The 14,146-nt window shown below is 46.0% G+C and overlaps 1 protein-coding gene across 2 annotated transcripts in view; it reads right to left on the bottom strand.

Moving 5' to 3' along the window:
* PSD3 (pleckstrin and Sec7 domain containing 3) overlaps positions 1-13,585 on the bottom strand; it is a 148,616-nt gene extending 135,031 nt beyond the window's left edge. The window contains exons 1-2 of one of the 2 annotated variants that reach the window (XM_081844887.1): positions 13,391-13,585; positions 5,646-5,757 (exon numbers count right to left, since the gene is read on the bottom strand). In XM_081844887.1, the coding sequence (XP_081701013.1) occupies positions 5,646-5,757; positions 13,391-13,411 (133 nt within the window). In that variant the 5' untranslated portion in view covers positions 13,412-13,585. The remainder of the gene's footprint in view (positions 1-5,645; positions 5,758-13,390) is intronic. The other variant, XM_081844885.1, reaches the window with a different exon arrangement.
* Between the last annotated feature and the right edge of the window lie 561 nt (positions 13,586-14,146).

Genomic DNA, 14,146 nt, shown 5'->3' with positions numbered 1-14,146 from the left:
GCAAAGGCCCCACCTTCTCAATTCACAGCCTCACCCGTTAAAATTGATCTTCACTGATTATCACGTAAAGCTTTGTTAGAGCTACTGAGGAATGCTTGCAGCTCTAAACTTGAGGCCTGTGTGGAAGCAAGTGGGCCCTGAACAAAACGACAACCAAAAACAAATTTAAAACACGTGCACAAACTTTGCTTCTGGGCTTTTGCGTGCTAATTAACTTGTCGTTTTTGCAAAGCCAGAAGAGCATAGGATACTTTGTGCTAATTCATAAGGGACCTTTCTGACAACTCAAATGTCTGCAGGTGCCATACTCCTCATTTGTTAAATGAGGAGGGGGAATCAAATTGGGGAGGTGGGTTCACATATTTGGAGAACACCATGCCCTTCTTAATCACATGCCTCTTTAAACTCTTTGGCAATATCTGAGCAAATATTTTCATGGCTAAACCTTAATAAGCAGAGCTCCACGTTTTAATCAAATAATCAGTGCAGCTAATCACCTTAAAGAATTAATTGCAGATTAAAACCGATCACAAAATTAAGCCGGGGGGCCAATAACAAATGAAAGCTCTAGGTCTCTGAATTCTTGCAGGACCTTCATGATGCAAGATTGAAGGAGAAGATGCATCCGTTTCAGATCCAATGAAAAAAAAACTTGAAAACAGAAGAAGAAGAAGAAGAAGAAGAAGAAGAAGAAGAAGAAGAAGAAGAAGAAGAAGGACAACAACAACAACAACAACAACAACAACAACAACAACAACAGTAGGGCTGAGAGACTTCAGAGAAGTGTGACTAGCCCAAGGTTACCCAGCAGCTGCATGTGGAGGAGCAGGGAATCGAACCCGGTTCACCAGATTACGAGTCCACTGCTCTTAACCACTACACCACGCTGGCTCTCCTCCTTGCAAAGCTGTCAAATAGCTTGTTGTTCCGGGTGAAACTACTAAATTTTTTCTGCTAACGACAACCACAGTAGAACATCGGAGGCATACAGCTCATTTCCCCAGCAGGCATCTATCACAAATAACTGGTATTCCCTATTTCATCCCCATTTTTGCCTTTGACGGATGGCTTGTTAAAAAAAACTTTAAAAAAAAACATGGCATCTTAGGGATCAGAAGATTTATTGTATCGTTTAGCTTTCACAGAATAGAGTCTCTGGCTGACACAGTTTCCTCTTTGGGTTGTTGACAACATTTTGTTCCTAGTGAGTTTCTAGTAGAGCTGCCATTTGGAGATTTATCTCCTTCTTCAGGGCCTAAATTTGAGGGGGGAATGGATGTCTCTTGGTGGGGAATATGTGGCCCCTGCAGCTGTTGCTTAGACCAAACTTCCATCAGCTGCAGCCAAGACCAGAGCAGATTTAGGGGGGCAAAACCAGTCCAGTCACACTGGGCAAAGAGCCTTGGGGGGCACTGCAACTATGATTTAGAATGGATAGAGAGAAGTGAGGGCAGCAGGTTTGGGCATCACACAGAGCACCAGTTGAAATATGAGACCCCAACTCTGCCATGGCCAGCACAGGGAATTGCAATCCAAACCAACTGGATTGGCTACAGGTTGGCACAGGCTGCAGTGCACAGATAACCATTTAACAAACTGCAGCAGCGGAGGTGTATTAAGATGGCATACTTTATGGCATTCAGTATGGAGAAGGAAAGATACAGAGATATGTACACATACCTAAGGGACGTGGGTGGCACTATAGGTTAAACCACAGAGCCTAGGGCTTGCCGATCAGAAGGTCAGCGGTTCAAATCCCGGTTACGGGGTGAGCTCCTGTTGCTCGGTCCCTGCTCCTGCCAACCTAGCAGTTTGAAAGCACGTCAAAGTGCAAGAAGATAAACAGGTACCGCTCCGGCCAGAAGGTTCGCCAGAAGCGGCTTAGTCATGCTGGCCACATGACCTGGAAGCTGTCTGCGGACAAATGCTGGCTCCCTCGGCCAGTAAAGCGAGATGAGCACCACAACCCCAGAGTCGTCCGCAGCTGGACTTAACGGTCAGGAGTCCCTTTCCCTTTTACACATACCTAGCCACACTTCAAGCACATTGGCTTGAGTTTAGAATCAGTCCTGAAGTGAATAGTGAATTTCAGCGGTATAGATATTAGAATTCATAATAACAGTCTAAGTCTAGCCATGGATATATAGTTCCCTCCATCACCTGTAAGTCTATGAGATACTATTGGGGAGCGGGGATCCTTAAGCAGTTAATCAGTACAGCTAGTAAATTAATCAACCAAAATTTTATCTGATTAATTGGTGAGTGGGGGGGTAATCTTTATTGGTGGAAGTGAAAGTTGAGGGTACACCTTTTATTTTCTTTCTGGTCTGCATTAGTGTTAGTGTCTTACTGTAACAGAGCATGAAAAAAATATTCTAGATCCCCTTTCTTGCAAAGTGAGAGCTTTGGTTTATTAAGTTTTCTTTTTAAATTGTTTTTATTAAAGATTATCTTGGGTTACAAAAGTACATACATCGTCTCTATTTTCAGACCATAAAGTCCTTTCTGCAGTTGTAAGTTTATTGCACTTTCTTCAAGGGCATCTATATTGTTTGGCTCATATGGAAAAAAAGCAGTCAATCCGCTAAGAGGCAGGTGGCTGAGTACAAAATTCTTTAGTCAGTTGGCATCCCTTCTATTAAGTAATCTAATCGTATATCTTTTCACCTCCACCATGAGGTTATGTGGACTGAATGCTATGATGACTGCACTATTAATGTGAGCAATACTCTGGGTTTCTTGAATAAAGACTGTTCCATAAACAAATACGGGTTTTTAATTTTTTTTAAAAAAAAAAACTTTCTTGACACGAGCCAAGTTCTACAAGTCAGTAAATGTTTCTTATGAGGCACTTCAAGAGTTTTCCTCACTTGAAACGCCAACGCCTGGGAACTTTCACTAATGAATCAATGGCCCCTTTCTTCTCCCCTCGCTCCAGATAAAAGCTCCTTTAGTTTTCCCCTTTCTTCTGTTTCCTAAAAGAGCGAGGATGGGACTGGGTGAGAGAGAACCTTCTTCCGCAGGTCTGCCAAAATTAGCCTAATGTGCAAACACAGACACAAACCACCACCTAGAATTACCGTATTGGCCTGAATATAAACCTCACTTTCCCCCCAAATTCTGACCGTGAAAAGTTAAAGTGCAGCTTATATTAGCAACCTTACAGTATGCAACCAGGAGCGTGCGGCAAACAGCACCAGGAGTGCAGCAAAGCGGTGCCCGCCCTGTGCGTAGTCCCCTGTCCTCTCCCCCAAGTCTGGGAAGGGAGAGAGCGAAGAAGGGGAAAGGCCTCCGCCGGCCACGCAGTGTAGCTCCCCCCCCCCCCCCCAGTATGCAGCCAGGAGCAGCGAGGAATGGAGCAGCTTATATTCAGGTATTTTCCCCCCCCTCCAATTTTAAAGGTGCGGCTTATATCCGGGTGCGGCTTATATTCGGGCCAATACGGTATTTAAAACCCCTGCCCAATGTGCAGAAGAACTGACTGTGGTCCGAGGGCGCTTCCACACTGAAGTACCTGTAGGAGCAGCCCTGAGATCGTTGGTTTTCCAGATCCAAGCCCCCTGCTCTTCTTGCAGCAGAAGTGGATGTGTATCAGTCAGCTATCTGTTCACATGTGACAGCCATCCAGCTCTCTGGAAAAGTATGGAAGTGATCGTTTGCTATAATATGTCCACGTGGACCTTGGTATTACCTCCAGGGTTTGCGGACTTCACAAACCATTGAGTGTAACGAGAGACAGAAGCTTACTACACCCGATGTTCTACCACCTTCTCTTAAAAACCAACGATCCATCACACACCTCAGTGTCTAAACAGACAGTAGTAGCACAGACTCAGTGCTCCTGCTGTTCCATTTCTGTTCCACCCTTCCCAACTTCCCTTGCAATCCTTAGCTTAACACAACCTGCAAAGCAAGGACCTGTTGATGTGCACTGCCTCTATCCCAGACTGCCAATGGTTTTCCGACAGGGGATAGGAAATGCACAGCGTTTCCCGTGTTCAGCTAACCAGTGTTTCTCAACCTGTGGGTCCCCAGATGCTGTTGGACTACAACTCCCATCATTCCTAGCCAGCATGACCAGTAGTCAGGGATGATGGGAGTTGTGGTGCAACAACATCTGGGGACCAACGTGCTGCAGGGGAAGAGGAGAGACATGGGAACCGATCATTCGGCGATGCAAGGGGCCAGCAGCTAGTCTCCAGCACCCTACCTTCTGGGACACCACTATTTTGGATCCTCAAGAAGCCAGGCAAAATAGGTTGCAGCTTCTAGCTGAACTGAGAATCAGCTGACCTCCCAGCTTGAATATGGTCAGCTGACTCTCCAAATTCTCAGCTTCCACAATCAGAGGCAGGAATGGTCCTGAATACCAATTGCTGGAAGCTGCAGGTGGGGAGAGTGCTGCTAAGCTCGGGTCCTGCCTGCAATTTTTAACAGAGGCATCTGATTGGCCACTTTGAGAACAGGACGTTGAACAGGATAGGTTGATCCAGGAGTCTCCTCTCACATTCAGATGCTTCAGAGACTTCAGGACTCCCCTGAAGTGTGGCCCCAGCTGTTGGCGTATCATTGATTAATGCAATTTATTCAGAATTTTATTTCGTCCTTATCCTTTCTTGCACACCACTTTGACATTTTATGTTAAGTGGTACAGTGGTACCTTGGTTTAAGAACAGCCTAGTTTATGAACAACTTGGATTAAGAACACTGCAAACCCAGAAGTAGGTGTTTTGGTTTGTGAACTTTGCCTTGGAAGCAGAACATGATTTGCTTCCTGTTGAGTGTGTTCCATTTGTAAACTGACTCCCCCGCTGCTATGGGAAAGCACACCTTGATTTAGGAACATTTTGGTTTAAGAATGGACTTCCGGAATGGATTAAGTTCGTAACCAAGGTACCACTGTATATAAATCTGTGCAATAAATAAATAAGTCAATAGTGAACCCATGCCTGCCTTTGACCTTGTGTTTGTTTCTGGCTCCCTCCATTGTTGCCTTGAATCTAGACCTTCTGTTTGGCTTCAGCTCTGCACCTGCTTCTGGCCCTCTTATTCTTGTCTGCCCAGTCTAGAGCCTGATCTCCAGCCCCATCTGTGGACCATGCCCACTACCTTCCAAAAGGTTCAGGTAAATTCATATGAACCTTGTAGGAAGGCAGGATACAAACTATTGGGTGGGGGCTGGTTGTCCTACTGCCATATCATATATCCAGTTTGGGGTTTCACCAATCTGCTCAATTTGCCTTGGGGACTTGTCTGGATGTGAAGCATCAAATTTCCAGTAGATCCACTCACTGCTCATCCAAGGTGGTGTGAATTGCCAAGGAGACTTCCAAGGCAGGTGGTCCTCCAGTTATTATTAGAGTACAATTCCCATCTTCCCTGACCACTGGAGATGGAGTCAAACCACAATCTTGAGGTCCACATGTCTCCATTCTTGGCTTATGTAGAGGAAATGAAGGGAGGCGATCATAATCACACTTGAGAGACCACGAGCTCCCTTTCCTATACCTGCCTTAATTTCAGATCAAGGATGTGTCAACACCAATATGTCTGACTTAAACAAACAAACAAATATATATCCAGTACTGAAGGAGTGCACAATCTTGCACCCAAGAGTCAGCACTTGGGAAATGATCAACGCTTACCAGATTCTGAAATATTTTCATTTTCTGATCCACCAAATAAAAACTCATATTTGGCCTTGGCAACACTCTGAGAATGAGCCGATGCACCGTTAACCCAAACAAATGCTTCTCCCTGCAAACAAAAATAGAAGAAAAACATGTTCAGTTCACTGTGACACATTCCACTGGCAATGCTCATCTCAAAGCGGGAGTGGGATTTATTTATTTTTTAAAAACAGCAGACTGACCTTGAACACCCTGCAAAGCAAGATCCTTGCTTATCTCCCTCTTTCTCTCTTAAACACAGAGAGGGGGGTGGATGGGAACTATTTTTGCAATGGCAAACATACACACCCCTCTCATTTCCTTGCTCTTCGGCAAAACGCTTTCCAATTATTAGTTACACAGCTTATACAGCAATCCTATGCGCACTTTCTAGGGCTGAACTCACCAAGGCTTACTTTTCAGTAAACATGCATAAGCTTGACCTACAAATCTCTTAAACCACATTTTTCTATTCTTATGTATACATTGTCAAAGCATACCAGATCGTCTGGGAGATAGGCACCATTTCTCTCCACCCAACGCACATCTGGACACATCACAATCTGGCACATGTTAAAAAGACGGTATACAGCCATACCTCGGGTTACAAATGCTTCAGGTTGTGCGATTTCGGGTTGCGCACCATGCCGAACCCGAAAGTACCGGAATAAATTTTCAGAGCATTTTTTACAGTTATATAAAAAAATTACTGATTTGGTTATACTAAGAGATACATAGACAGATAATTACAAATTTTATTTTGAGGTTTAATAAGCTCACTGTTTATATTTGGACAACTTTTCTGCTGTACTTTATTGGAAGGAGAAAAATAATCATTTCCTTAATAACAATTTAAACGATTTATTTAACTAAAACAATAACATTATAGCATATGCATGTTTGTTAACTGATGTGGTTAAACATTAAACAATGTAAAAAACAACAATTTAAGACTGAGTTTTAGCACACATGAAAAAAATCTCATTTCCTGATTAATAGCCTTTGGACTATAATGTAACTTGAATAGAATACTATCTATAGAAAGATTTTTCCTTTAGAAATGTAGCAGGAACCCCCCCCCCAATCATCCAGTTTGTGCAAACTTCACACACACTCACACTCGCGCGCTGCATGCGCCACACTTCTGTTATAAATTCATAGAAAAATCAACCATACATGGGATTTGCACTGTTCCATTTTTATTTTATTCCATGTGACAAGGACTATCAAAGGGGGGTGGCTTGGTTCTGGTCAGCCATAATCCCTTCACCATCTCAGAACATACACAGGAGCCCTGCCCAGTTGTTATGCCAACCCTGATGGTCCCAGACAGAAGACAATCAAGATCACAAAGAACTTGCATATGGGAGTGGATTCAGCATGGACTGAAACAAAGGACTCTGATCAGATCTTCCCTCAGGGGGCAGGAAACTGCAAACTCCCCTTTGTCTCCTGGAAGTGACTCATGGGGAGGGGGGAAAGGAGGAACCAGCCAGGTGACAAGACACTCAGGTTACCACCAACTCCTCCCTCAACCCCTCCTTTCTGTAATGTATGCATGATGTTTCTGGGGGTGGGCTTGACCTAGGGGATGGGAATTTCAAAAGTTTTTATAAGGTCTTGCACACCATTTTTCTGTGTCTTTCCTCTCACCTGCAAGTGAGGGGAGCACCCTGTCGCGACAGTCTTTCTTCAATAAAGACCAAGCCTACAGGCTGCTGATTTGCTCCAATTTACTCTGGTTGGTGTCTTTACTTTTTGTCCAAGGGAGCCCTCGGATTTTTCCGGTAACAGAAAGATTATTGATTTTTATCCACCCTGACGGCAATGACTCTCTGGGATTGCAGACCAGGGTCTCTTCCAACCTCACCAGATGTCAGGAATGGAGCCTGGGACCTTCTGTAGACAAAGCTCTACCCGATAGATGGACCAATGATCTGATTCAAGGCAGCTTCCTTTGTTCTTGTGAAATGCCCCGGGACCATGCTATAGCTCCTTCCCATACAAGCATTGCCCAATTTCTGGAGGGCCAACACTGGGCCACAGCGGAACCTCCTTGTCCCCCATCAACCCAACAGCATCTGAAATGCAATTCTGCAGCATCTCCTAATCCCATCAGGTACCAAGTCTGGGTGCATATACAGCAGCCATGCCTCAACTCTTAAAGATGCCTGTTTTGACAGCATGAAACCGTAAAAGCGGGATAGCTCAGTGAATTTACAATAGGGAGGGGAAAATAAATAAGCGAGAGGCAAGGCCACAAACTTGATTCTGAGCAAGCAGAAGTTTGTGGTGGCACTGAAGATGCCCAGTGTGTTTTTCAGCTGATTTACTGCTGCCTCTGAAGCAGGCAGCCTTCTGCAAAACTTATTCCACTGTCTTGTTACTTTAAGCTTTTAGGTGTATTTCACAGAGCTTTCGGTGCTGGCTGCCCTTCCTTTCCTTCCACCAGCGCATTAGCGGTTGCATCTCATCAGTTCCAGCAATGAGCCGGATATTCTCAGAATCTGGCTTCTCCCTTTAAAAAGTTAATGGAACTCTGAAGTCATTCAGAGCCTAAATAAGATCTGTTCTGGCAACCCTGCTTTGTGACTTCCTGTGCTGTCAAGCAATTTTATGAGGATCTTCTGGTCAGACGTAGGGAGCGATACTATGGAAGGCAGTGTGGTCTCGGCTAGGAAGCACAGAAAAGATTGTCAGGGAGTCCAGCTGCTATTTTTTTGCCTCCGCTGCTGATCTGGTGCAAACCTCAGAACAAACTACTGCTCCTCGTCTTATAATTTGGATCTTGAGGGTATGCAGGCTTTCACGAAACAAATTGGGCCGGATTGCAGCCTGTGGGTCATGACACAGTCTTTAGCTTCGCATGCCATTTATCTCACAAGGCCTGCACATAAAGACTACAGTCCTCTGACCAGTTAAATGCCCTTAAGTCACATTTTACTTGACGCTTTTCCTGCTCAGAGATCATGTGCACCGTCATATATGAAATGCCGCTCAAAAGCATGGTCAGGAAGACACTGAGGTAGTGTCACTAAAGCAGCAAACACAGGCAGAATTAATCTGAAAGTAAGTACAAGAGGGAAAGGGACGCGGGTGGCGCTGTGGGTTAAACCACAGAACCTAGGACTTGCCGATCAGAAGGTCGGCGGTTCGAATCCCCGCAACAGGGTGAGCTCCCATTGCTCGGTCCCTGTTCCTGCCAACCTAGCAGTTCAAAAGCACGTCAAAGTGCAAGTAGATAAATAGGTACCACTCTGGCGGGAAGGTAAACGGCGTTTCTGTGTGCTGCTCTGGCTCGCCAGAAGCGGCTTATTCATGCTGGCCACATGACCCGGAAGCTGTACGCCGGCTCCCTCGGCCAATAAAGTGAGATGAGCGCCGCAACCCCAGAGTCGGTCACGACTGGACCTAATGGTCAGGGATCCCTTTACCTTTACCTTTAAGTACAAGTGGAACTTACAAGGACTTAGTGATAGATTAACATATTATTCAAAACCAGTTCGAAGTCCATATTGTGATATCGGTTTCATAGTTTTCGACCTGGCAATATATTGCAACTCAAGATGTGCGTGTGTGCTATACAAAAATCACAATGTGGGGGAAACTGTGAAGCCAGCCAGTGCTTCTGCACAATTGCATCCTTATTTCAGACATTGAGATACAACAGTCTATCACACCGTTTAGATGGTGTTATATCACAAAGTTGGGAACCATATATTTGCCCAACCCTACTGTCTGCCTCTACATAGTTCCATCCTTATTTCAGACATTGTGTTATATCCATATATTGCGATATTTAGTTGGTGATATATCATGATGTCGAAAACAAGATGTCGCCCAGCCCCAGAACTTACTTCTGAGCAAACATGCATGGATTGCTCTGCGTCATTATGAGTTTATAATGTAGACCCATGGACTTCCTGGTTAACTCCTTGGCTTTCTATCTCAGTCTCATCTTCTGGCTACAATACCACCACTTCAGATTCAGATAATGAGTGCAAACAGAATTACAGTGGTACCTCTACTTACACGCACCTCTGGTTAAATATCCTTCGGGATATGCATGCGGCAAACCCAGAAGTATTTTTCCGGGTTTCGCCACGTGCGCATGTGCAGAAGCACTCTACCGCGCCATGCACATGTGCAGAACAAGTACCTCCAGTTGCAAAAACCTTGGGATTGACCGGAGCTCCGGAATGGATCCCGTCCACAACCAGAGGTACCACTGTACAGCCAAAACATGGGAAGACAAAAAACAAAGAGGTAGTATTAGCATAAAGAAGATAGAAGGAAGGAAGGAAGGAAGGAAGGAAGGAAGGAAGGAAGGAAGGAAGGAAGGGGGAAGGAAGGAAGGAAGGAAGGACAGCTCAATTGGCCACAGAGTGTTGGTGTCAGTTGGAAAAGAAAAATGAGAAAGGAGGTGGAGAAAAGAATGAAGTAAATATCCTGAAGGAAAGTGCATCTGGAAGCTAGAAAGAGGTGAAAATACACTGAAATATTTTGCAGCGGGCCTTTTGCAAGGGCTGCAAAGTATATACACAAAGTATCAAATGTGGTGACAGTAATAATAATACAACAAAACAACACCACCACAAACTGGCTTATAAGTATAAAACCAAATTTGTTAGAATAATAGCTAGAATAGAGATAGACGTGTAACCATTCAAACAACAAACATACTAAGGTGCCATGTGCAAAACAAAGCCTGGAGATACTGTAAACATGGAGTGGATAAATGTACAACTGTATCTTAACCAGTTACATGTGCAGTAAACGTTATACAGACTGGATAAATGAACCGTTCAACAAGTAGAGTAAGTCCAATCACAGAACGGCAACCCCGTGCCACCATAACGGCAAGGGTAGCACACTGGAGAATATGAAAAAGTTTTTCAAAGCTGTTTTTCAAAGACTGAACCATGGGAAGGCAATCACGGGAAGGCAAATCAAAGCCACCACCTTGGTGAGAATAACGCTTCATCAGTCCAAAAAGTGATGCTGCACCTTTAACCATGTAATCATGCTCATTTATCCAGTCTGTATAACGTTTACTGCACATGTAACTTGTTAAGATACAGTTGTACATTTATTCACTCCATGTTTACAGTATCTCCAGGCTTTGTCTTGCACATGGCGCCTTAGTATGTTTGTTGTTTGAATGGTTACAAGTCTATCTCTATTCTAGTAAATTTGGTTTTATGCTTATAAGCCAGTTTGTGGTGTTGTTCTTTTGTTGTATTACTTTTGCAAGGGCTACCTAAAGAACATATGTGACACACATTGTGGTGCTGTATATATTCCAAGTATTATTTAAGGGTTTCTTCTGAACCAAGTACACCAAGTGCACTGCTGACCTCAGTGGGACCAAACATGTACACAAGACTGGAAGAGAGGAAAGGCAAATCCAGATCATGGTAGCCAAGATGGGCACAAACTGAATCACTGCACATTTGACACAGCCAGCGTGTTGGCCGGAGCTCTCCATGTCTTGCACTGGGGTTCCACTACAAAAGGGCAGACACACATTGCTAAATATATCCTCAGGGACATGCAATAGGGAGCCACAAATCCCCATCCACTGGATATTTAAGAATCCCACCAAACACTAGCAGGCGGCAATGGCTGTGTTCCATTTGATAAATGGGTACAGGAGTCTTGCTCAGGCAGTGGACAGAATGCAGCCAATGATTTCCACCCCCCCCCCCTTGTTTCTATAAAAGAAAAAAACTGGAGAATCATTTATTAAAAACCTGAGGAAGGTCCAAAATCCCCCTAGGGTGAGCCAGACCCTTCACAGGACAGTTCTTTTGAGAACTGCCTTGCATTGCTCATGGGGAAAGATGTCTCCCTTAAATCAAGAACACATGACCCAAAGTCATGTCTAAGTCAGCTGTACGGCTGCAGCGCTTGATACTTCTTCCAGTCATTGAAAAGTTGTCAGTAGGGAGTTACACGTTGTTTTTCTCAACGGCCACCCTCAACAAAAGTTCTCTCTTTCACAGTAGTGCCTTTAATGTAGTCCAGACTTTTTGGGAGCTATTGCAGGAAATTCCCCAGGTTCATCATTGCAATGTGTTAAACTGAGCCTGATCTCTGGAACTAAAAATAGGTTTCAAGCAATCAGATGAAACAGAAAAGAGCACTCGCTCTCTCTCTCTCTCTCTCTCTCTCTCTCTCACACACACACACACAGACAGAGCGCTCTTTTGCATATAATTAGAATGAACTGGGACAGATGCAGGCTGTCAACCAACTAAGAATGGGCTGTCAACCAACTAAGAAGACCATATGGGACAAAGTCCTGCGGCAGTTATAAGATGTATGGCCCAAGTGTGCCCAGATGTCAAGACACAGAAATGTGTCATTTAATTAGCTACATAAACTGAGCTGTATCCAAATGTTAGTCATACTCAGAACAGACCCGCTGAGATTGAACGGGCACTGCTAATAACTTAGGTCTATTAATTTCAACGGGTTAACTATGAGTGGAACTTAAGTTGGCTACAGCCCAGTTAACCTAACAATTACCAGTGTTGTAGATATGTGCCTAATGACCTAGATGCTATGCAAAATACAAAGGGACAGGCCCTGTCCCAATACATGCGCACTGAAAAATAAGTCCCATTGAGTTCAGTGGGATTTATTCCTGGTTAAGCAGGAAAAGGATTGCAGCCCTAGAGAACAAAGTTACAAAACTGGAGGAAGCGAAAGACAAAGCGACGACCAAAGCAAATTAGATGCAAAAACATGCCAACTTGCAACTTTGTTTTGGCTGTCGAAGCATTTCCATTATAATTTTAGTGGCCTGTGCAGTTTTTATCCACAGGTGCTAAATATCAAAAGAGGCGGGGGAGAAATCACAGCCATATCGTGCTACTTTCGCTGCTGAAACACAACGAAGCTCCGGCCTCTGGAGCATAAACATAGCAAAAAACAAAACACAACCCAACCTTTGTTAAATACACTTCACATTAACATCATCGTCATTTACATTCCCAGTAATCTTTACAACAAGCCTGCGAGGTAGGGCAGTTCTAAACTCATGCTTCAGGGGTGGGGATAGTCAAACACAGAACAGCTTGCAGAGCAAAGTTTAGATTTTAGCAGGAAACTTCAAAGCAGGGGACCTCAAAACAGGTCGCTCGTCCTCAGGTGAGCTCAGGTGGTGGTGCTCATGGTTCCAAACCCCACCCCACCTGCGCTCCTCTTTTTCCTCACAACAACCCTGGAAGGAAAGCCCGCCTAACTAAACACGACCGCCTTCTCCACTAGATCCAGATGTCTTAGAGGTGCGGGTATTTGAGCTGTGCCTTTCCCCCCAGCCTAAGCAAGCCACGCTCCCCACCCGCGCCCCCTGAGAATGGAACTGGCCTGAAGACGCCGGCGCGGTTGCCAACAGAACCCCCGACAGCTTCCCAAGCACCCTAGAAATGCGTAAAAGCGCAAGGCGCATCGCCCTATAGATTTCCTTTTCTCTCTCATTCATTCGCTCGCTTGCACACACATCAGAAGCAGCGGGAACGGGAGAGGGGGGGTGGGGGGGAGGACGGCTTTGCCTCGGCGGCTCCAAGCAGCGCATAAAGAGGAAACTGTTCCCAGGCAGCATTTATGTAAGAAAGCAAAACTCAGCCCCGGGCGCCTGGCGTGACCAGGGCGCACGAAGAAAGGCGAAGGAATAAGGCGCGGACGGAGCAGGGCGGGTGGCGGAACTCCCTTACCCCACCGTCGCCTCCTTCCATCTTCCATCTCCCGGCCCTCGTCCGATGAAGCTGCAACAATAGCCCGGGGAGGGTGGGTGGGTGGTCGCGTGGGGAGGGGGCTGCCTCGCCGACGATCCCTTTGTTAGAGGCGGAGAAAGAGGGAAGCGCGCCGAGGCAGGAGCGCCCGGCAGCCGAGGGTGATGCGCGGGGATTGCAACTGCTGCTCCTGCCGGCGGCCGGGAGGCGGGCATGTGCCGGGGGGGGGGGCGGAGAGAGAGAGAGACGGGGACGCGCGCGCGCGCTCCTCTCAGGCGGCGAGGGGGCGGCGGCGGCGGCGAGGAGTCGGCATGACAACGAGGCGGTGGGGGGGGGTGGCCGCCCGCAAGAACTTCACGCTGGGCAAGCGGCAGAAGCTCCTGCACGGGGAGGGAAGGTGAGGCGGTTCTTCTGGGCATGTGCAAAGCCCTCCGCCTCGCTCCGGTGGTGCCTCCAAGCGGCTGCACATGTGCAGTGCGGGGCAGTGAAGCCGCCGGGGGAGGTTCCTTTGCCCGCACTTTGGCCGCCTGCTGAGAAAGCGCAGCTGTTCGGGCTGCCGCTGGGTCTGGCTTCGCTGAGAGGCGAAGCGAGGTCGAGGTTGGTTCGGGCGGTTCGGGTTGATGAACGGCTAAGGCTGCATGAAAATAAAAAAACCACACACACAGACAGACAAGTTTTATCCTAATATCTCCAAGGCGGCAGGAGAACGTGCAGCCAGGAATTTATTTAATGTTTTGA

The sequence above is a fragment of the Podarcis erhardii genome (assembly GCF_964252035.2).
Source record: "Podarcis erhardii genome assembly, chromosome: 17".
NCBI classification, from domain to species: Eukaryota; Metazoa; Chordata; class Lepidosauria; order Squamata; family Lacertidae; genus Podarcis; species Podarcis erhardii.
This window is presented reverse-complemented; position numbering and strand designations above follow the sequence as displayed.